Below are 23264 nucleotides of genomic sequence, written 5' to 3' on the forward strand. Positions count from 1 at the left end.
TAGCTACTCAGGTGGGATTCATAGTTTTAACCCCCCCCCCCATGATCTTAAATTGCATGTGCTGAAGCCCTTGAACCCTGGAGGTGGGTGGGGGTGGGGGATCCTGGGATGAGGTGTCCGCTCAGTTTTGCTTCTGGAACCCTGGAATATCCAGCCACGTGCGCACTGCTCTGGGTTGGATCCCTCTGAGGCAGACCCTGGGAGGAGGATTCATTGAAAGTGATTTGTTAGGAAAGTTCCTAACTTTCCTGGGGGAAGGGTAGGGCGGTGGGGCTGTTCGTTTTGCAAAGACTAAGCAGCCCTGAGTCACACTGGAAATGGCCCCATTGAGGGGCATGGGAGCCAAGTGTGTTTGAGTCTCCGGCACCCTTCAGTGACAAGATAAGGGCTGCCCCTAGGGGAGGGATGGTCACTTCCAGGGGCAGCCCACCCCTGCCAGGGCGGGGACCCAAAGGGGCTGTGGGAACATCAGTTGCACACATCTCAACAGCGGCTGCACAATACGGACACACACACACACACGTAGGCTTGTGGAGAGAAATGGGTCCACTGACCAATAACTCACCCCTTTCAGAACAGCCCGAGGTGATTGGTACTGAGGGCTCGACCTTTCAAATTCCAGAATGGGCTTGTGTGAAGACAACACCCAGGCTCCCCCCTGGCCCCGTGCACCTCCCCCACCACGGACGCACTCTTTCTCCCATAAAATCCCTACTCTCTTAGAAAACACTCCAAGCCCACTTTAAAGTGGAGACAGGTGACGGACGGGCCTCAGCGCATCCACATTGCTGAAGAACTCTTTTGGGGTTTTGTTCTGTTCTGTGTTGTTTTTGTGTGTGGAACATGAAAGAGAAGCAGTCCAGCGATACATATGCAAGCTGTATGAAGTGTGCCTTTGTCACACAGTGCAGGTGGAGGTTTTGACTTTCCCACTGATGGAGTAGGACGACTTTCTCCAAGGATGGCAAGTCTGACAAGAGAGATCCGGTTCCCATTTTGGGGAGAGAGGTTCATGTCTGTCCATTCCAGGCATGAGCCACTTTGTGAAATTTACTCGCACGATTGCAGGGATCGCAGCTTGGGTCACCCATGAAATCCCCAGTAGCCCCCCTGTCCTGGAGGGTTGATCTTACTGGGCTGGAAGGGACCTGGACCTGAGGTTGGCTGAAGCCTCTGGGGGTGGGGGGTCCGCTGAATAGCCAGGCTGATCAGGGCTGAGGGCACAGGGCTGAGGGACTGTCCGCTCCGTACCGGCTGTACACAGTGGAAGCAAATGAGCACAACCAGCAGAGACCAAGAGTGTCAGACACCTGAAGGTCACAGGTAGCAAGTGCCGGAGCCGTGGTTTCCAACTGTTCTGTGCTGCCCACAGCTCGGGCTCCAGAGACCCAGCTTCTCCGCCAGTTCTGGCCTGTCCCAGCCACTCTCTGCAGCCACTGAGGCCCCCAAGGGGACACTGCTGATGTGGAGACCTGTAGGGCTCTGGGGATGGGGCTGAGCTCACCCCCATTGCCCCATCACTTCCCATGAGGAGGGAGGGGTGCAGAGAGTAGAGACAGGTCAGCCTGGGTTCCCATCCTGGGCAAGGCACTTAGCCTGTCTGAGCCTCAGTTTCTTCTTCCGTGGGATGGGCGTGGTAGGAGTCACTGCCTATCAGTCTTGTTGGGGAGGCGTACGGGAGATGATGCACAGCAGGCGCTTAGCGGGTCTGGCTATAATTCCTTATCACCAGCCTGGTGCTGAGGTCCCCTGGAAGCACAGCTGACCCCCACTGAGAACTCTGGGGAAGCCCAAATAATGAGACTATAATTTGTGTCCGTTCCTCCATCTGTAAATTGCACTGGCACACGGCCCCTCAGGTGCAGGGAAATTCACTAACTTCCCCACTTGCTTGTCCCTCATTCATTCACTCATTCACACATTCATTCTGGCAAGAAATATTTACCAAGCACTAACCATGCTTGTTTGGTGAATCCAATATGCCCTGTTTTTTCACCTCCCTGCGTCCCTGAAGTGGTGATGTGTCAGCGTGCGTCATTGCCCACGAGTATGTCGAAACATACAGGTTGGGCATAAGCAAGCTTGGTGGAAACTTCCAGGAACAACAGAGGAATGGCCTTCTGGGAAATTTTGTGTCACCAGCACTCTTGGGGATGCACAGGACCATACTGGCAGAAAGACTCAGACACTGGCAACCTGGAGTGGAAAAAAGATCCTGAAGAGTTGGATCCGTACATGATGACCTTCTAGGAAATACCTTATTCCATCCATTTCGCTTGTATTTTCTTTGTGAGGTATGCATAAGAATGGTACATGATGGCTCCGACACTTGTGGGCTGTGTGACCCCTGCACAGGTCATGCGCCATGCCTCAGTTTCCCCATCTGTAAAAGGGGGCGAAGTTACCTCTTGGTACTGCTAGGAGGAGGAAAAGTGTTAGTACATATGAGGCTTTCAGTGCTCGGCTTGTAGTATGTATGTGTAAGTGCTCCCTACTATTATTGTTACTATTATTGCCTCTAAGGAGGATCTGATGGCCCCCACTTGGAAAGACGGGGCCTCACCTGGGCTTCAGGGGAGGCAGGAACCAGGGATAGAGTCCCCCAGTTCTCTCTGTCTTCTCTGGGTAGAGTGGCCATCTTCCTCATGATGTGAGACGGGGCCCCGGCAGCTCCAGACTCCATCCTACATACCTGCCCCCTGCCTGCTGCCCCTCTGGCACCCTGGGGAAGGCACCCATTTCTGGGCCCATCCACCGAGGCCAAGGGAAGGCTGATGAACGAACTGGCAGCTCTGCCATTAGCAGTGGCAATGAGGGGAGTGGTGGGATGGTGCGCCAGGAGGGGGTCCCAGGAAAATGCACACATCAGGGGCAGGCAGGCAGTCTCCTAGATGTCCACGCCAGAGACCTCATTTTACAAAGGAGGACAGCAGACCCCAGAATGTCTTGTAACTTGTCCAAGGTCATCCACAGCCAGGCAGTGATAGGTAGGCAATGAATCCTTAGGAGGAACTCGTTCTGTTCCCAGCCCTTGCCCTACGACGGTATTACATTACTCCTCACAGCAACCTCTGCACAGGGGCCAGCTCTTTCTGAGCACTTACTGCCTCTGGGCACCTCTGTGAGCCTGCAAGCAACTCATCTAACTATCCCAAGCCACGAGGAAGACACTATCAACACCCATTTTACAGATCAGGGAAACTGAGGCACAGAGAAATAAAATCAATTAGCAAGTGTCCCACAGCTGGGAAATGGCAGGGTAAGGATGCAGACCTAAGTAATCTGATTCTAGACTTTGGGAGCTAGGGATTTGTTTTCTTTTTCTTTATCAAAGAGACTAAGCCTATAATCTGTGTAGTTATATGAATACATGAATTATATGAATAGATAATATGATATATTATGTATGAATATATCTCATATAGCCTGCATTATATGAATACCTGACAGGTACTGGGTTTTGAATAAAATAGTTGACTTGATTATGACATTCTCCTACCTACAGTCATTCAGAGAAGAGAGCTATTACATACTTATTGTTCTCCTTGGAAGTACAAATTACAGGAAGCCTTTCTGGAAAAGACTGCAGAAAAGAAAGAACACATTTGTTCTTTCTTTTCCCCCTCCATTAATTGTCAAAGTCAGAGTATACCTTATACTAAGGTTATCTGCCTGTTTTTCTTTTTGAAAAATAATTATTTAACACTTTTTATTTGAAATAATGGTACATTTACAGGACGTGCGAAGAGACGGGGCCGTATGGGGAGGCCCACCTCGTCTGCGGAGACGGCTTGCGTAACTAGCACGCAGCGCAACCAGGAAGCTGGCACGGAGCCTCTGTGGCTCCGGAGGTTTGCTCTAGTCCCACAGGGTGAAGCAATTTGCCCAAGGCCTCGAGGCTTGGAACGGGCCTATCAGGAGCCCCACCTCCCATTTTCCTTCTTTCACTAGAGGAGGCCAGCTCCACTTCTCTGAATCCAGTCTGGAGTTTTCTCTTTTGCCATATTGAAGAGGCAACAGAGGCTGCGGCCACTCCGGTGGCTGCCTGAGAACCGGTCCACTGCCCCGGGGGCAAGGTTGGCCTGGGCTCTGAGGGGGCTGAGTCCCTCTGGACAGCAAAACAGGGCCTAGGAGCAGGGCCTCCAGGAGGGGCGCAGGGAGCTGGGAAACAGCCGGCTTGCCCGGGGGCTGCTCTAGTCCTGCCTGCTGGAGACAAAGGGCCTTATGCAAGGCCCCCGAGAAGTGGCTGGATCCTGGGGGCGCTTGGCTGATGGCGGGGGTTTGGCCAGGGGCCTCACCCACTGAGAAGGCTCTTCCATAAGAGCAAACTTCATGAAACAATCCCCTTGTTCCTTGGGATGACCAATTTAGCTACAGTCTTTTCTGGGGCCATTTTCCATCTGAGCTGCCAGGATTAACTAACTCCCCCACCCCAAGCCTTTTCTAGAAGAACATTCACACAGAGATCAGCAAGAAAGGCTAAAAAGAAGGCAAGTGGGGCCCTTCAGGTAAAGATAGTGTAGACCAAATCCTATCTTAGAATCCCCGGAAAGGTGTTCCCATGCTTTCACCTGGGAAGAGGTGAGTAGGCCCCTGGATGAGAAGGCGAGAGGGACCCAGGCCAAAACAGATTTCCTGCAATCACCTGTGGGCTGCTGCCTAAAATTCCAGCATTATCGTGGGATCTCTGCTCTGTCTTCACATGGCCTTCCCCTCAGTGTCTTTGTCCCTCTGTGTCAAGTTCCCCTCTCCTTTCTGTAAGGACACCTTTCATTGGATTTGGATTTTATCACAGCATCCTTAATTTAAGTACATCTGCCCTACTTTCAAATAAGTCCACATACACAGGTTCCAGGTTCTGGGGGTTAGGAGGTGAATACCTCTTTTTTTAGGGGGGGGCACAATTTCACCAACTATAGGGAGTAAGTTAGCTCACTTAGATTGGGGAAGTAAAGAAAAGGCATCTCAGGCAGAGGGAATAGTATGTGCAAAGGCACAGACCAGAGAAGTTCAAGGAATTTCAAGCAGTTGGGCATGGTTTGAAAAGGGGGGCCTCTGGGAGTGCCAGTCAGTTCACTGCTAGAGTTTGAACTCCACCATGAAAACAATGGGGAGCCACAGAAGGGTTTGCCTGGGTCATTAACAATCTCATTTGATTCTCCCTACATCTCTGAGAGGCCAGTATGCTACCTTCATTTACAGCTGAAAACACTGAGGTTCAAAGAGGTGAAGTCATTTGCCCAAGAACAGACCATTAGGAAAATGTCAGAAAGAGGATTTGAAATCGAGCATCATGTAACCCCTTATGCAGGAAGATGAATGCTGTAGAGCTTTGCATGTCCACATAAGGCTGTTCAGGAAGGAGGAGGGGAACAGAGGTGGGATCTCTCAGGGGCCAGGCGCCAGGTCCACCACCCTATGTGAGAACGGTTTTCTGACACTGGGTCTGGGGGACGCCATGTTGGTATGCCGAGACCCTGCCCCAGACACAGCTGATTGGTCCAGGTATGGGTCACCTGACTCAAGATAAACCAATCAGACTCCCCTATCCCACTGCGCTCCTGAGTCTTTTTGACGCCAAAAGGAGCCTGCCTCAGGAGTGAGAGACCCGCACATCTGGGCTCTGCCTCCGTTCTGGGGTGTTTGTCCTCACACAACTTCTTGAACTTCTCTTCGCTTCAGTTTCCTTCCCTGGAAGTCCGGGAAGTGAAAACAGCACTTTCTTCAATGACTACTGCGGGATACCGTGAAATCCTGGTGGAGAAGCTTTTTGCCCAAGGCCTGGCACGCAGGAATCCCTGGCAAATGGCAGCCGGCTGTGCTGGTTGTATGAACAGAGGTAGGGGACTCGGGGCTGTGCAGAGGCCACCAGCTGCCTTGTTGTGTATGAGGAGGAAGAGGAAGACGGAGAAAGAGCCAGAGAGAGAGAGACCATAGGCGTTCTTGACAGCGTTCCAGGACTTGAATCCAGTTGATAAGAGTTTTGGCTGCCCTCCCTGTCCTGAGGTCCCAGGAAAGACTCCGTGGTTCCCCCGCTCCCGCCAGTCGCCCACCGCCCGCTGCCCCTGACTCTGGCCTAGGCTGGCGTAAATGTGTTTCTGTCATTTGCAATCAAAACCAAATCCAAACAAAGCAATACGAAACACCAACCAAAACAATAAACAGCTTGATTGGGACATTTTGGCAAGCCGAAGCCCCCTTGGAATCTACCGGAACCGCCTTTGAACTGGATGCCAGGGAATTCCTTCCCCAGACTTGGTTACCACATAAAGAAACCAGTTTAAGTGTACTGTGGGGCAGCCCCCGAGGCTGCTGAGAGGCCTCACCTCCCAAGGAACACGCATGTGATTTGCCGCCCCACAGTCCACACCCACACCTCCTGCTCCAGGTGGGCAGGCTTCTGGCAAGTTCCATATTCAACCCAGGAACTTGTTGAACAGGTGCCTCGAGGTGGGAGAGTCTCCTACCCATAAGGCACTACCCATCTAGGCCCAGGCTGGAGAGTGTATGAGAGGGGAGTAAGTCGGGGTAGTCGTAATTTCCCGAGTTACGTGCCAAGGTGGGTGCCTAACATCCATCACCTCCTCAACCACCAGGTTGGAAGGATGCCATCATCTGCATTGATAGCAGAAAGACTGGAAGCTCAGATATTGCTAGCTTCTTGCTCAAGCTTATCCAGTTACTACATGTGGGAGCCGGATATTTCTTTCTTTTTTTTTTTTTCTGCATGGAATCAGCAAGATTTATCATTAACACCTTCAAATACAAACAAGGTGTAGAAAAGCGGTATAAAGAACCCCTTGGGACTCACCAGCTAACTACCATTGCTGCATCCATACCCTCAACTTTTTTGCAACGGCAGAGACTGGAGTATTTTAAAGTAAATCCTGGACATCACATACCTCACCTATGAAGGCTCCAGAATGCATCTCTAACAGATGAGGATTTTTTTTTTAACATAACCATATGCTCATTGTCACAAGACCACTAGGTGGGAAAGTTTGTGTTGGAACCACCACTCCATGTGTCCCAGGAGGTGTCAGACAGTCCCAGCCAAGTCCTGTTCTTCCAAGGTGGGCAGGTTCACTAGAGCAGCAGTTCCCAAAGCAGGTTCCCCAGGCTGGCAGCATCACTACGGAACTCATTAGAAATGCAGATTCTCAGGCCCACCCCACACCTACTGAGCCAGAGACTCTGAGGCTGGGAAAACAATCCAGCTTTTGTGTTTTAACACACCCTCCCTGGGACTCTGAGGCCAGCTTCAGTTCGAGAACTTCTGCTCTGGAGAAAGACGGACAGCCCATGGAGGTGATTGCATACTTGCATTTTGTTGGTTTATTATTTATTCAGGTTTAACTCCTTCCCCCAAAGGATGCTGAGGGGCGGTCTTAAGTAGTGTTGTTTTCTGGTTAGAATTGGTGACTCAGGAGCCCGATGGTTAGTGGGTGGGATCTGGCTCCTCCCCTCACTTCCTAGGTGACTCTGGGCCAAAGCCTCCTCATCCATAAAATGTGCATCTGACAGCACGTGCCTCCTGGGCTGGCTGTGAGAAGGGCGAAAGGTATAGAAAGCACCTAGAATGGTTCCTGGTGCACAGCAAGTGTTATGGAAGGACCAGCTGTTCTTACCAAACACGGGCGGCAAGGCCAAGATAGGATGAGGAGGAGCCTGATTCTCAGGGGCAGAGCTGAGGGTGGGCCTCTGGGGAGGTGTGAAGGAGATTGGGGGGCTGCTGGGAAAAGCAAGGAACCCCCCTGAGGCGGGAAGGCTGCAAGGCAGTGACGTAGCAAGAGATGGAGGGGAAGGAGCTCACTGTTGCCCAGGGTGATAGGTTTCCCAGAGTCCCAGAGAGAGGACGGGAGGGGCCCATCCCGCTGTATGAGCTGTGATGCCTCTGGGAGCCCCAGGAAGGTTCTCCAGTCCTCCAGGGCCCAGCGGGGAAACAGGGACAAACAATCAAGGAGACCTAGGGGGGCTTGGGACTCCAGGAAGATTCGGGGCCAGGCGGCTGAGGCTGGGTTCAGTGCAAACACAGAGGACAATCGCCCCGGGTGTGGCTGTCCCTGAGGCTTGGAAATATGAGTTACATATTGTTGATTTAAAGAGGATCCTTCGTTTAAATGAGCAGTTGAACAGAGTGATAGAAATCTTGTTTCCTTGTCCATGCAAGTGAGAGAAGAGTCACAGGACTTAACCTATGCGAAGGGGGAGATGCCAACCCAGTGGCACCATCAGGACGAGCTTTGAAGGAAGGCCCATGTGTGGGCATCGTGAACGTTCACAGTATGAGCTCACCCGGGATGTCATTATTTCCCCTTCACCTGTTCGGTTGACCCTCCGCACCCCTCCCCTCTGGAGGCCTCTAGTTTGTTCTTTGTACTTACGAGTCTATTTCTCTTTTTGTTGTTTGTTTTCTTGTTTTGGTTTTTTTGGTTGGTTTTTTTTTTTTATTCTACATATGAGTGAAATCATATGGTATTTGTCCTTCTCTGACTGACTTCACTCAGCACAATGTCCTCCAGGTCCATCCGCGTCGTTGCCAATGGCAGGATGTCCTTACAGCCGAGCGACAGCCCATTGTCCGCGTACACCGCCCCTTCTGTAGCCATCCACCGTTGCACGCAAGTGGCTCCCATATCCTGACTATGACAGATGACGCTCCAATAGACAGGGGTGCCTGTATCTTCCCAATTCCTGTTTCTCTTTTCTTTGGGTAAATACCTAGAAATGGAATTACTAGATTATATCGTACTTCTATTTTTACTTTTTTGGGGAACCTCCATACCGTTTTCCATGGCGGCTGCACCCGTTTGCATTCCCACCAGCAGGTTTCCTTTTGTCCGCATCCTCGCCAACACTTCCCTCTTGTCTCCTTGATACCAGCCATTCTGACGGCTGTGAGGTGGAGGCTCACTGTGGTTTTGATTTGTATTTCCCTGACGGTGGGTGATGTGGACGGTTTTCTCGCGTGTCTGTTGGCCATCTGGATGTCTTCTTTGGAGAAATGTCTATTCAGGTCCTCTGCCCATTTTTAAAAATCAGATTATTTGGGTTTTGGTGTTGTCATAGGAGTTCTTTATATATTTGGTTGTTAACCCCTTATGCAATATGCAAATATTTTCTGCCATTCAGTAGGCTGACTTTTTGTTTGGTTGAAGTTTTCCTTCACTGTGTAAAAAATGTTTAGTTTGATATAGTCCCACTTATTTATTTTTGCTCAGGAATTTCATTTAAAAAATACATTTAGGGGCGCCTGGGTGGCTCAGTCGGTTAAGCGTCTGCCTTTGGTTCAGGTCATGATCCCAGGGTCCTGGGATCGAGTCCCGCATCAGGCTCCCTGCTCAGCAGGGAAGCCTGCTTCTCCCTCTCCCTCTGCCCTCACCCCGCTCGTGTTCTCACTCTCGCTGTCTCTTAAATAAATTACATCTTTAAAAAATACACTGATATTTGCTATAAAGACCTATGAATCTATCCATTAAAGTCTGTGTTTAAATTCATGAGTTCACAAAAATATTTTTAAAAATCTAGCGGATCTGCTTCAGAGGATGATGAAGAATCGTGTTACCTTGCAAACTGGTAAAGGGCGGGGATCAAAGGGCGGCTCGGCCTCTGCTGTTCCAGTGGGTAACCCAGTTGGAGATGAGGGAAGGCATCGCTTTAGGAAAGTGTTCCAAGTGATACTTTGAAGGAAATGTTGGGATTCGAATATCACGGTTTAGCCCAATGAATTATTGAATCCAGACGTTGAGAGCCAGTGAGTCCCAACATCACAAAAAGAGACAAGCAGACATTAGGAGCCAGGGGGATGGCGCCCCAGCCTGATCCAGCCTCCGTTGCCAGTTTGCAGGAAGTTCAGAGCAACGTGCGGAGCTGCACTTGGAGTGTGTGATCTGACAAATGTAGACTCCGGCCACGGGGCCTGGGTTCCCCAACGGGTGACTTGTAAGGGGGGGAGTTAGATGGAGTGACAGGCTGCAAAATGGCCCCTAAAGATGTCCATGTGACATGGCAAAAGGGACTCTGCAGGTGTGCTTGCGGTAAGGCTCTTGAGAGAGGGCGATGGTCCAGATGGGCCAAGGGTAATCAAAAGGTCCTGGTAAAATGGAGGCAGGAGAGTCAGAAGCAAGGTGAAGCAGCACGAGCCAGACTGGACCAGCTATTTCTGGTTTTGAAGATGGAGGCCTCGTGTGCAGAGGAATCCAGTGGCTTCTAGAAGCTGGAAGAGATAAGAGAAGGTATTGTTCCCTGAGCCTCTGGAAGGAATGCAGCCCTGCCAACCCTGGGATGTCAGTCCAGTGGGACTATTTCAGACATCTGACCTCCAGAACTGTGAGGACTCAATTTGTGTCATTTAAGGCCACTAAGCTTGTGTCTTTTACCGTGGCAACAGGAAATGAATGCAGATAGGAAACCTGTCGCTTAAAGAAATTCAAAGGACACACCAAGTTTAGCAACATGCACAAGACCAAGCTAGAGGGGCAGGTAAGGCAGCCAAAAACACTCTCACATGAAAAGTCAGGAGAATGGGCACATCTGTGGGGCGGGGGGCAGTTGCTCTTGGTGGAGGGCACGTGGCAGAGCTCCCAGGGAGGGTGACCATGTCCCGCTGTCTGTCCCAGCTGGCTGGTGGCTGATAATCATTCATTAGGCTGCACCTTGGTTTTGTGTGATTCTTTAAGACTGTTCTGTTTTACACTTAACATGGTAACTGTCATAACATTTGCGAGGATGGTTTTGTAGTGTAGAATCGGACCTCATCTGCAGCCACCGAAGTTGGGCATTTTTCTCCCGATCTTGCTGTGATTTCTTTTTTTTTTTTTAAAGATTTTATTTATTTATTTATTTATTTATTTATTTTAAAGATTTTATTTATTTATTTGACAGAGATAGAGACAGCCAGCGAGAGAGGGAACACAAGCAGGGGGAGTGGGAGAGGAAGAAGCAGGCTCCTAGCGGAAGAGCCCAGTGTGGGGCTTGATCCCATAACGCAGGGATCATGCCCTGAGCTGAAGGCAGACGCTTAACGACTGCGCCACCCAGGTACCCCATTGCTGAGATTTCTTTTGCCAGCAGCACAGAAATGGCACAGAGGGAAAAGGCCACTTTCCCACCCATGTTCCATTCGCGACAAGTCCGCTCTGCCCCGCTCTTGGGCACAATGTGAGTCATGACCTCTGCAGACCTGTTTTTCTTTTCTCAGCTGCCACTCTCCATGGTGGGGACAACTGTTCTGTGCTGTTGTCGAAGGTTTCCTGGCAAGATGGTGCTTTGGTTTCCCAGCATGGCAACGGGCTCCACGAGGCCCCGTTCTTGCTTCCTTCCCTCCCTCCCCTGCTTCATTTCCCTGCTCCCTTTGTCGGAGTTTCATGGGGTCACTCCCCAGATAAACCGCTTGCTCTCAAACAAAGGTTTGCTTCACCCAAGGCAAGACACTAAGAAAAGGTTTAATGAGGTAGGAGGAGACGGTTAATCAAAAACACCCGGATGTAGACAATGCCTGTGGCTGTTTACCTGGCAGCTTCTGCCCCGGGCTGGCCTCCCGCGCGTTCTAGGCTCCACACACAACCTCTGTTGTGTATAGCTATTGGTGGACACACAGGTGGGGGTCTGAAAAGGGCACCCGTCCCCCGCCCCCAGGAGCATCTGCGAATCCATAAAGGTGTGGCTGGTGCCCTCTAGCCTCTACCCAGCCTGTCCGAGCTGACTGGGTAGCCCTGCTGGGATCTGTCCTGGGTATACGCAGGGCCGGGTAATTCTCACGTAACCTGGTCGTTCTTCATGACCACCTGCAAGGTGTGTATATTTTTCTTCCTTTTAGAGATGAGAGAGGCCAAGGCTCAGAGGGTGAGATATGAGGCCCAAGGTCCCAAAGAAGTGGAGAAGCCATCAGAGTGGGGCCTGGGTGCTCGGGCTGCACAAAGGGCTTCCCACGGAACAGTGTGATGCATGGCCCCGCCAGTGAATGGTGGAGGGCCACCTCTGCGGGCGTTTCCTCCGGGGCCAGGCCAAGAGCATGATTGCTGTGATGACGTGTCAGTCGGGAGCCCGAGATATTGTGCAACTTCCCCTCTCCTGGCCTGTGCATCTCCTCCCCTTCTCCCCGGCCAGGCTCCTTGGCACTACCTCCTTGGGAGTCTTCCCTGAGCTCCAGCCTAGACTGTCACCTGCCCCTTTGGGCCTCCGCGGGGTCCTGCACGCAGTGACATTGTGGCATGTGCCATGTGGTTTGCTCCTTCTTTCCCAGCCCCAGAGCTCTTGGAGGACAAGGACTCCATGTAACCCATCTCCCTGGTGCGGGCACATAGTAGGTCCTCAGCATTGGATTGTTGAATGGGTGAATGATCGAATGGATGAGGAGGAGTCCGCTTCCTAAATAGGCTGCGAGCCCCTGACAGGAAGCTTCTGAGTGTCCCGTGTGCCCTCGTTGGCTCCATGCCTGGCACATCTGTGAGCGAATGAACGAGTCTCTGCGTGGAGGCTTATAGCGTGGCGGTTCTGTGGGCAGGTTCTCACATCCAACTCCATGTTTCCTTCTTCTCTTAGCTGTGTGGCTGTGGTCAGATGACTCAACCACTCTGGGCCCTCCAACTGACAAAGGTCTGCAGGTACTGAATGTTAGAAGGGGAAGCCCCCAGTGCTGAGGGAAGGGAGCCCCAGAATGGGGAAAACGGATCCCAGGGGATCTGGGTGGGGGACCACGCTGTCGGCTACAGTTTCCTCTTCCATGGCATGGGGGTGCCGGGGAAGGTATGTGTGATGAGGCTTACATGAAGGCAGAAATCTGAGTGAGCGTGGACCCCGACCAGGTCGGCAGAACTGTTGGCTCATGTCATTGTCGACCCGCTGCGGGGGGCCTCTCTCCTCTCTGCAGGCTCTCAAAAGGTATTTGTCGAATGAACAAACCAGCTTTCCTCCTGGTGAACCGGGTTCCCAGGGCCCCTTCTTGCCAGGGGCTGGTCATCAGAAGTCTCTGGGGCCAGGCTGGTGGGTACAAACGGCAGCGGGGTGAGCGCCAGGAGAAAGCTGCCTGTTGTGGGTGTCCCTGCAGTGTCTGTCCCACTCCCTGGGGGCACCCCCATTGTCCAGAGGGACACGGCCATTGTTCCTGGGCCTAGCATCCTTTCCACATCCGAGGCCCTCTGTCGCCTGTGCCTACAGCTTTCTCGTTGATCAGTTCAGCCGCATTGCGAGCACTTTTGTGCTACCTCTAGCCGGTAGCAACAAAGCAGGAAGGATCCAGGGTCCCTGCTTGCCCTCATGGAGCTGACTGCCCACTGGGGTGGGGGAACCGCAGGTAAAGGAATGAAGCAGTGAAGTCCGTGACCAAGAACTGTGGGAGAGAACAAATCGGGACAGGGGACGCAGGGTGATAAAAGTGGGGCACCATTTCTTTTAGTTTTTGAACTTTTTATTTTGAAGTGATTTCAGATTCACAGGGTGCTGCAGAGATTGTACAGAGAGGCTCTGTGTCCCCCTAACTTGGGATCCCCCAGCGGTCGCATCTCACATGGTTCCATGTTAGGGAGCTACTGACTTTGGCACCCCGTCAGAGCGGGGAAACACAGCTACAACTCGGTGGGAGGTTTCTAGCCTTCCGATCCCATGCCTAGATTCCCACAAGCACCTTAGCCAGGACACAGACCTGCTCCTCCCAACAGAGACTCCTTCTACCCACAGAGGCACACCTGCCCTCCTCCCCTCCAGTCCCAGATGGCAGCTCTCCATCTCTATTGACAGTGTGCCGTCAAGAATGTTCTAGAAGCCGAATCATATCACTTGTGACTTTTTCAGATTTGCATATATTCGTCACCAGATTCTCCAGGTCTGTACATGTGCTTCCCCCCCACCCCCAACCCCTCTCTGACTGCCTCCCTCCTTTACCCCTAAAAACCTCAGGTCACACTTCCAAAAAGAGATATTCTGTGACATAACAAAGAGTGCAAAGCCAGGAAATTCACATCATATGATACCATTATCTGCACACCTGCTTCAAATTCACTGATGGTCCCCCTAATGTCCTTTAGAGCAAGAGATAAAGACTTTTTCCCCCCTCGAGGCCCAGGATCTGATCCAGAATCACAGTGACATTTGATCGTTATAACTCTTTAGTGTCTTCTGATCTGGAACATTCTGTGAAGAGTACAAGTCAGTTGTTTCCTTGGATCTCCATCATTTCAGGTGTGATATTTCCTCATGACAGGGTTCACGTTAAGCATTTCAGCAGGACTATCCAGCCCCGAAGATCACTTTCCTTGGTACATCATATCCAGGGTCATGCCGTGTCATCTGTCCCATCACTGGTCCCTCTGTTAAGGTGAGGTCGGCCAGCTTCCTCCTTGTAATGGGACCAGTTTCCCTCTGTAATTAATAAGGATCTTGTGGGGACATGCTGTAAGACTGTGTCAATATCTTGTTTCTCGTTAAGCTTTCATCTGCTTTTGTTTAAATTTTAACAGAATTTTTTATTGAAGCAAAATTTACTTAGAGAAAAGTACACAAAGTGCTCGATGAACTATTACAAAGCGAACAGGCAGCGGGACAATGTGGAGAACACTTTAATGAGGTGGTGGGGGGTGCTTTCTGGGGAAGGGCTCAAGCCCGGGCCTGAATGGAAGAAAGAGGAGTCCCTGTGGGTAGCTGGGGGGAGAGCGTGTTCTGGGGAGGGACCCCGAGAGCCAGGAGGCAGGGTGCGGCTGGGGCTGCTGGCAGAAGCCAGGATGAGAAGTCCGATGTTCCTGTGAGGGCTCCTAGAGCCCAGGGTGAGGTCCCAAGGTTTCTGGAGGTGACCCCACAGGAAACAGAAGTTCTGGGAAGAAGAGGCAGAGAACAATGATACAGGGTGTGCGCTCGGCATAAGCACCCCTGTGAGCAGCTGGATCCTGATCCTTCGGAAGGGTCCTGGGAAACTGCCAGGACAGTCCTCCAGGCTCTGCCCGGCCCGGGGCATTAACCCCAATTTCTGGTGCAGCCTGCCAAAGTAAAACCCTTCGTGCCAAGAGCCACAGTAAGCAAGCTGCACTTCGAGGGGAGTGCCCACAGGCTAGGAGGGCTCGAGCAGGGGAGGGGCACACCCGGATGTTTGTTTATTTTTGCAGGTCACTCAGAATGTTGTGCAAAGGACTGAGTGCAGGGGGAGCCTGAATGGGAGTAGGAAGACCATCCCTTCTGTTCCCGCTGGCTACCAGGGATTCCAAGCCCCTCCTGAAGTTCTCACCCTCAGGGAATGAGCCCAGGCAAGGCTGCATCAAACCAGGGAAAGGAAGGTTCTGGCCCATTCCAACAGCCACTTCACTGAGAACTACTCCCCCGCCCACCTTCAGGCACAACCTCCCTTGGGAACCCTGAAGCCCTAGGAGTTTTCAAAGGGAGTCACCGAGAACTTTGAACTCTTTTTATTATATCAAAAAGCCAGTAGAAATTGTTCATTTAACTTCCGATCAGGTTTCCCAGTTTAACTACATATAAACTCATTCATTTTCCATTCAGTCAATACATATACAGTGTCTCCTTTTAATATACATCTTTATTGAGAGAAAATTCATGTAACATCCAATTCACCATTTCCACCACATTAACGTGAGCAAAACAGTGGGTTAGCATATTCACAAAGTCTGGTGACCATTCCCTCTACTTTATTTCAGAATATTACGGTCTCCCCAAAAAGAAACTCTATTATGTCCAAATTTCCCTTTCTTCCCAGCGCCTGACAACCACTAATGTGCTGTCTGTCTCTATGGATTTGCCCGTTCTGGACATTTCATAGGAATGGAGTTTAGCTGTGCGGCCTTTTGGAACTAGCTCCTTTCACTCGGCGAATCTTCCAGGTTCGTCCACATTGAAGCACGGTTGGTACTTCTTGCCTTGTTTATGGCCGAATGCTGCTCCATTGCATGGATCTGCCACATTCTGTCCATTCGTCCCCTCACTGCGGAGGGTATCTGGGCTGTTTGTACTCTGCACCTTCCTTGAAACTCATAAATGTAATAACATGCTGTGAGTTTGTGGGATCTGCAGGGAGAGTGGGGATGCCCCTGATTCCCATCTCACCTGGTCCAGGAATCAAGAGGGGCCTCTTGGGAGAAGCCCCCATCAGTTAAAACCTGAAGGGTGAGCCGGTGTTAGTGAGGTGAGGGTTTGGAGTGAGGGAGCTCCTAGGGAGTGTTGCAGACAGTATTCTCGGCAGAGGCTGCCGGTGAGGTGCCCTTTCCTGGGGCCCGGGAGAGGGGCCTGCTTGGGGAGGTAGAGAGAGAGAGCTAGGGGCCAGGGCTTGGTGGCCCTACCATGGTGTGTTAGGGTAGGGACTTTAACTGAGGAAGAGGGGGTAGCAAGGGGGCAGCAGGAGCAGGTGCGAGTCTCAGAACTACACGGGGGTGGGGGGAGGGGAGCTAACTGTGCTGGGATTGAGGGCGTTTCCAGGATGCCAGGGCTGTCAGTGCTAGAGCTGGGACCATCCCAGCCAAACATGGTGGTCACCTCTGAGTGACCATGGGGAGCAGAAGCTGGTGAGCGGAGATATGGAAGGCCTTGGGCGTTTTTGCCTCAGACTGAAATTCTCTGATTCTGGGTGACAGGTCTGAATGGTTTTGAATTTTTTTTTCTAAGATTTATTTATTTTAGAGAGAGAGGGAGCAGGCACAGGGACAGAGGGAGAGGGAGAGATACTCTCAAGCAGACACCATGCTGAGCATGGAGCCCAATGCCTGTCTCAGTCCCACGACCCCAAGATCATGACTTGAGCCAAAATCAGGAGTCAGCCACTTAACCGACTGAGCCACCCACGCGTCCTGCTCTTGAATTTTTTAAATGAGAAGAAATTTTGAAGGAGAGTAAAATTTCTAACTGTAAGGCAGTCTGAAAAAGCAAAACAGTGAAAGGATCAGTAGTGTACAGCGGTTTGGGGTGAGGGAAGGTGGAGCACAGGGGAGTTTTTGGGCAGTGAAACCATCTGTATGATACTATGATGGTGGATTCCTGACATTCCACATTTGTCAAAACCCACAGAATATACAACACCAAGAGCCAACCCTAGTGTAAATGATGGACTGAACACACTGTAATCTTTCCTTTCAGCCATACCATGCATATGGAACCTTCTAGAAGGTTCCATGATTCCCACTGCCCAAGATCATTCCTTCCTCTTCTGGAAATCTTTTGGTAAATAGCTTTATTCATGTGCCAGGTCTGAACAATTGTAGGCAAGAGTTCCCAGGCCTGTCCCAACCAACGGGGAGGGTGTGTAGTAAGAGGAACTGTGGCCTCTGTGCTATGTATTCATCTCTTGGGATTAAGCAAGTCCCAAGGCACACTTATTTAGCACCTGGTGTCCTGGTCCACGGGGCTGTGCCAGCTCCCTCCTTCTGAAATGAAGTCCCTCGGAAGCCCAGAAATGCCTGCAGCCGTAGGAAGTACTCAGCCAACGTTTCCCCTCATTTTGGCAAATGACTATGGAAGAAGTAACAAGGAGAGTGTGACCTGAACAGTGCCCGGAAATAGGCTGGGTGTGTGTGTGTGTGTGTTTAACCATAGTCTTGGTGCAAACATGTGACTTGTTTCATATAAGCAGGTCTCACTGTGACAACACATGCTCAGTGCATTTTCACCCTAGGCCTTGGCTCTGTGCCTTCTCTCTGCGTGGAGTACTGTCCCTGTATTCACGTCTCACCTTATTCAGGCCTCTGCTCAATCGCTACCTCTCCTGTCCACACTAGCAACCAGAGCCCCACTCACTCTCCAGTCCCTACCCTGCCTAGAAACACACTGGGCTGTGGCGGGGGGGGGGGGGGGGGCGCAAGTCAAACAACAGAAATTGATCCTCTCAAACCATGGTGTGGGTAGGGCCGTTCTCCCTCCAAAGCCTCAAGGTATGAATCCTTCCTCACCTCTTCTAGCCTCCGGTGGCCCCAGATGTGCTTTGGCTTGTGACTACGTCCCTCCCACCTCTGCCCCATCTTCATGTGGCCTTCTCCCTGTGTCTGTGTCTTTCCTCTTCTCTCTCTCTCACTCTAAAAGTTTTAAAAAGTTATTTTTAAGTAACCTCTACACCCAAAGTGGGGCTCAAACTCATGACCCCAAGATCACGAGTTGTACTCTCCACCGACTGAGCCAGCCAGCCACCCCCTCCTCTTCTGTCTCTTATAAGGAAGGACACCAGTCATTGGACTTATAGCATACCCAGTTAATCTTGAGATCCTTAACTTAATGATGTCTTCAAAGACTGTTTTTCCAAATAAGGCTACATGCACAGTTTCTATGGGTTAGGATGTGACATATGCCTTTGGGGTGGCCATTACTCAACTCACTACATTCATTGCCTGACACTACGTTACACATCAATTTATTTGCAGCCTATCACACCTACTAGGAGAGAAAATACAAAAGTGAGGGAATAGTCTTTTATGTTCAGGGGTCCACGGCCACATAATAGGTGCTTAAAACTATTTGCTGAATGAATGAAATTAACTTTCCCTCCCTAAATTCCAATTTTTTCACCTATAAAATGATTATTATTGTCTGTGTACATGGCCATTAAAAAAACAAACAGAACGAGGGTTTACATAAGGAGCCATAACTTCAAACTCATTCTTAAAACTAAATGCACACCCACACGCATGCACACGCCATACAATACCCTTTGTATGGTGTACCCTTTCGGAAAAGGATGCCTTCAAAATGCCAACTGTGTAATTTGTGAGAAAGGTTTATTACCAAATAAGTTTCAGGTGCCTTGGGATTGCATCACATCTTTCCAATAGGGTGTATTGTTGGGAGATAATTTATGGAAATGAAATGACACCACTTTCATATAGTGAATGAGAGTTGAAGAGTGTGACCTGATTGTTCAAGGTGCCCAGAGCAGATATTTCAGGAAAGGCTGGATGCTTTTGGCTGAGTCCCGCCCTTGACTCTCAATCCCAGCCAAAGCACGGGCATCACTGTTAGAGCTACAAACTCAGAAGGTTTCCCAGCAAACCACCTTGCCTGACTTGATTCCTTCAGAGTAGACTCTAGAACTTGGCCAGCTGAGGGCAGAAAGAAAACTCTTGAAGGAAACAATCTTGATGTCAGTGGTGATGATCATGGAATCCAAACAAAGTGACAGAGCTAAGAATGGATGTTCAAAAACAAATATAAAAAGCAAGTGTGATTCTGGGGGAAAGTGGAGAACACACAACAACAACAACAAGACAAAAAAAAAAGTTTATGTAATCAGGTTAAATTACTAAGATTATGAAAAAAAGCAAAAGTTAGGGGAAAAAATGAAAATGAAAAAACCTCCTTTACATTGTAAAAAGAAATCAAAACAGATGGTATAAATATTTGTCTCTATTACTGAAATACTTTCAGATTCCTGATGGGATGTTTATTTTGAAATCAAAGTAAAAGATGACAGCAAATAGCAGAATGCTTGCCTCAAAATGGCATGGAAATAACACCTGAATGAGGGTGATGGAAGTCAGTCTAATGGTAACAGCTATAACAATGTAGACACAATACATTTCCCCATTTTAAAGCAAATAATCTCAGATTAAGAATAAATTTCAATGAGCTACAGTTTATGAGAGAGACATACATCGAATAAATATTTGGGGGGAAGTTAACATGTTGCCGGAATATTATCTACCATGGCAGACACTGCTCAGACACACAGTGATGAAGATGTCATAGTCCCCTGCTCTCACAGAGCTTACATGCTAGGGGGAAATGAAACAAGACAGATAAAAATAAGATACCAAGTTTAGATCATGCAGACTTAAGCCATGGAGAAGAAACAGTGGCAATAGTAACTCTACAAAGTGGAATTTAAGGGATATGTTTTAATGAGATACAGGAGGCATTAAACAAATACAAGAGTCATCATGAACAGGTAAATTATATGCACTAACCAACAGGGAAGCATAATACAAAAAGCAGAAATTCAGACATACAAGGAAATAAATGGACAGGAAAGCAATTAGACTGGGAAATTTTAAACTCTTCATTTTCTTCCTATGTCAGATCAAGTAGTCAAAAGTAAGGACATGAACAATGTCACTAGAAAGTTAGAATGAATAGATACAGAACTGATTTGCATAGAAGAGCGTACCTTACCAATACCTTTACAAAGAATAGACCAACTTTTCTAGAGCCATTGAAATATTTATAAAAATTGCATAAAGACCAGGCACAAAGTCTCAACACATTAAGAGAATTAGCAGACATGTATGCAGGCTAATCACAATGCAACAAAAACGAAAATTAAATAAACTTAAGCCTAAAGGTACCCATTCAGCTGCTTCCAGTCACATTACTTTAACTGCTTTCTCTGTGGCTCACTCCATTTTTTTTTCTCATGCCAACAGGTCCAGGTCTTCCACAATAACCTCCACCCAGAGTTTCCTTCCTGAAAGCTTTTAAACCTGATCCACAAATTCTAGCCTTGACGTCTCTGAGCTGGAGCAGAGGCCACTGTGATGGGATCCAAGAGGTTGGGCTTAAAGGGAAAGGCACCTGGCCAACACATCACTCCCTGCTCATGGAGGCTGCACCACCTGGAGAAACCACGCCTGATTGACACCCTTGGGAGAACATGAAGTTCTATGCCAACAAGGTATTTTTCCTCCCTGGATCCAATAGTATCTCAAAATCTTGGAATGCCAGTTGGAAAGGACCTGAGAAATAAATGAGCTGAGTTCCCATGTATCTTTTATATTAGTAATAAAATTTCCTGAGGACCTACTATGTCAGGGACTAGATAGTACTATTAGGCAGTCTACCTATGCAAACATTACAGGACTGTGCAGTTGGTTCCCTGTGTCTCGCCTTTGCTCCCCCAAACCCTCTCTCCACCCTCTTGCCTTCTCCTTTGGATTCTCAGTCCAAGAGTCTGCATCTGTGGCTTCCATTCTGTTTCCCTCCACTGAAGTTCTCAGCTCCAAACAGCTACCTTCTTTGGGTAACTGCTTCCTCCTCTTGCCTTCCAGGCTTTGGATGGTAGTGATCTCTCACTGTTGCTAATCTTGGGCAGGTGCACAATCCCTTCATGTTTCTCTGCACCCTGCTCACACCTTTGTAAGTAGGTTACCAAACTCTCCACAAATCACTCAGTTTGAAGGTGCCACCTGTTTCCTGCTGGCACCCTACTCAGGGGTAGGTAGTGCCACCCATTTTGTGGATGAGTAAACTGAGGTGGAGAGAAGTGAAGAAAGGTGCCCAAGGCTATGCATTTGGAAGGAACAGGGCTGAGATTAAAATTTGGACTGACTTGTGCCAGAATTTTGCTTTTTCTATTATTCTTAGGCCTTTGTTGAAACTGGTGGAGCCATGCCGCATGAGGCTGGTAGCCCATTTTCTTTCAGTCAAGGGACAGAGGCAGGAGAAACAAGAAGGGCCAGCAGAACCACCTGTCAGTTGGAACATAGCTGAGGTAGACACACAGTGGGGAGTTGAGGTAGGTGGCATATAGTTGCTCAAAAAGGGCAGCACAATTTAATGGACAAACACCCATGTCATACTATAGTTGTTATAGTTAAGAAGCCCACTCTATAGGTAAGGAAACTGAGATACAGAGGAGAGGCACAGGCTTCCCCAAAGCTACCTCTTTTTTTTTTTTTTTTTAAAGATTTTATTTATTTATTTGACAGAGATAGAGACAGCCAGCGAGAGAGGGAACACAAGCAGGGGGAGTGGGAGAGGAAGAAGCAGGCTCATAGCAGAAGAGCCTGATGTGGGGCTCGATTCCATAACGCCGGGATCAAGCCCTGAGCTGAAGGCAGACGCTTAACCGCTGTGCCACCCAGGCGCCCCCCCCCCCCAAAGCCACCTCCTTACTAAGTGGCGGGTCTTGTTATGGATTCCAGTACCACGTGGAGCCAAAGCCCCTTACAGTTTCCAGACATCCACTTGGAGGCACATTCACGTATCTACTCTGGGAGCCAGTTGAGTCTGGCAACTTCTCTGTGATGATGATGATACCACCAACATACCCTCCATTTCACTATGAAAGAAGTGCTACCACGGTGGGCATTTTACAGATCCATAAATTAAGCCTCGGAAAATGTAAGACGCCTGGCCGAGTTCCCATGGTTAGCAAGTGCAGGAGCCCATTCTGGAAAGGAGAATGAAGGGCTCAGAGATCATCCAAGACCCACACGGAACCCACAGGGGGTGGGGGCCTCAAGCTCTCCTCCCCATCCTGAGATGCACTCCCAGGGCCCTCCCTGGGGGTGAGATCTTAGTCCTCAATTACAGGCAAGGAACCGCGGCTCCGAGGGGCCACGTGGCTCGTCCGGAGCCGCACAGCATCGGTAGGAGTGTGACTCAGCGCCGGTCCGCGGCGCTCCCAGCGCCTTAGGATTGACCGCACTCCGCTGCCCTCCGGAGAACCACCGAGCTCGTTACAGTCCAGCTCCCCGACCGGCTCCAGACCCAGTGACATAGGGTAAGGCGAGGTCCGGGAATCCGCATTTTCAACAAGCGTTCGCTCGCCCACTTCCACCCCACCCCTCGCTCCAGGTGATTCTTAGGATTGGGCAAGATTGGGAAACAGACCGAGCTCTGAGACTCCGCCGCGAAGCCGGGAGCCGGCCCCCGGGGCGGGGCCAGGTGCGCCGGGTGCAGCCGGGAGCGCCGCTCCGCCCCGCCCCGGGGGCGGGGCCCCACCTGCGCCGGGCAGGTAGGCGGCTACCTGGTAACCCAGGCCTGGCCCTGGAGGTTTGGGCGCGCGCAGCCAGTCCCGGCCACGCTACGGACCGACGCTACGGACCGAGGGACGCGGGCAGGAGCGGCTGTCGGCGGACGGGAGGCCGAGCTAGGGGGCTCCGCCTGGTCACGATGGTCGAAAGACGCTTCTCTCAGTTCCTGCAGAAACTCGCCTTCTCGGGCGCGGGCCACCTGTACGAGCCGCTGGAGAGGAGCGAGTTGGAAATCTTGGTGAGTTTGGGCGACCTGCCCCACCGCACCCCACCCTCCCCCAAGACCCCGTCCGCGGGCTGCGGGCCGCGCTCCAGCAACTCGCCCTCCTGCCCCTGGCTCTAGAAAGAAGCCGTCTTCCGAGCAACTCCAGCTCGCGTTTCTGCTCTGAGCCGGGCTCGCGTCATTTAACCTCTTAGGACAGCCCATTTTGTGGATTTGATACTGAGGTAGAGAGAGGTTTCATGTGTCCCTTAAGACGCACCCAGCTAGCAAACGACACAGCTAGGAACTTCACCTAGGTTTCTCTGACCCCAGAGAATTTAAATTCCTAGGTCTCCGCGCTCAGGCTGCTGTATGGATTTTTTTTTTTTAAA

General features: G+C 50.3%; 1 protein-coding gene across 4 annotated transcripts in view; it reads left to right on the top strand.

Moving 5' to 3' along the window:
- The window catches only part of ATP2C2 (ATPase secretory pathway Ca2+ transporting 2), an 83056-nt gene that overhangs the window by 1905 nt on the left and 57887 nt on the right, over window positions 1–23264 (top strand). The window contains exons 1-5 of one of the 4 annotated variants that reach the window (XM_034672908.1): window positions 102–7308; window positions 14201–14314; window positions 15096–15824; window positions 20340–21427; window positions 22228–22908. In XM_034672908.1, the coding sequence (XP_034528799.1) occupies window positions 22810–22908 (99 nt within the window). In that variant the 5' untranslated portion in view covers window positions 102–7308; window positions 14201–14314; window positions 15096–15824; window positions 20340–21427; window positions 22228–22809. Of the gene's footprint in view, window positions 1–101; window positions 7309–14018; window positions 14315–15095; window positions 15825–20339; window positions 21428–22227; window positions 22909–23264 lie in introns of those variants that run through there. The other 3 variants (XM_034672907.1, XM_034672905.1, XM_034672906.1) reach the window with 3 other exon arrangements.

Source organism: Ailuropoda melanoleuca, chromosome 12, assembly GCF_002007445.2.
Source record: "Ailuropoda melanoleuca isolate Jingjing chromosome 12, ASM200744v2, whole genome shotgun sequence".
NCBI lineage: Eukaryota > Metazoa > Chordata > Mammalia > Carnivora > Ursidae > Ailuropoda > Ailuropoda melanoleuca.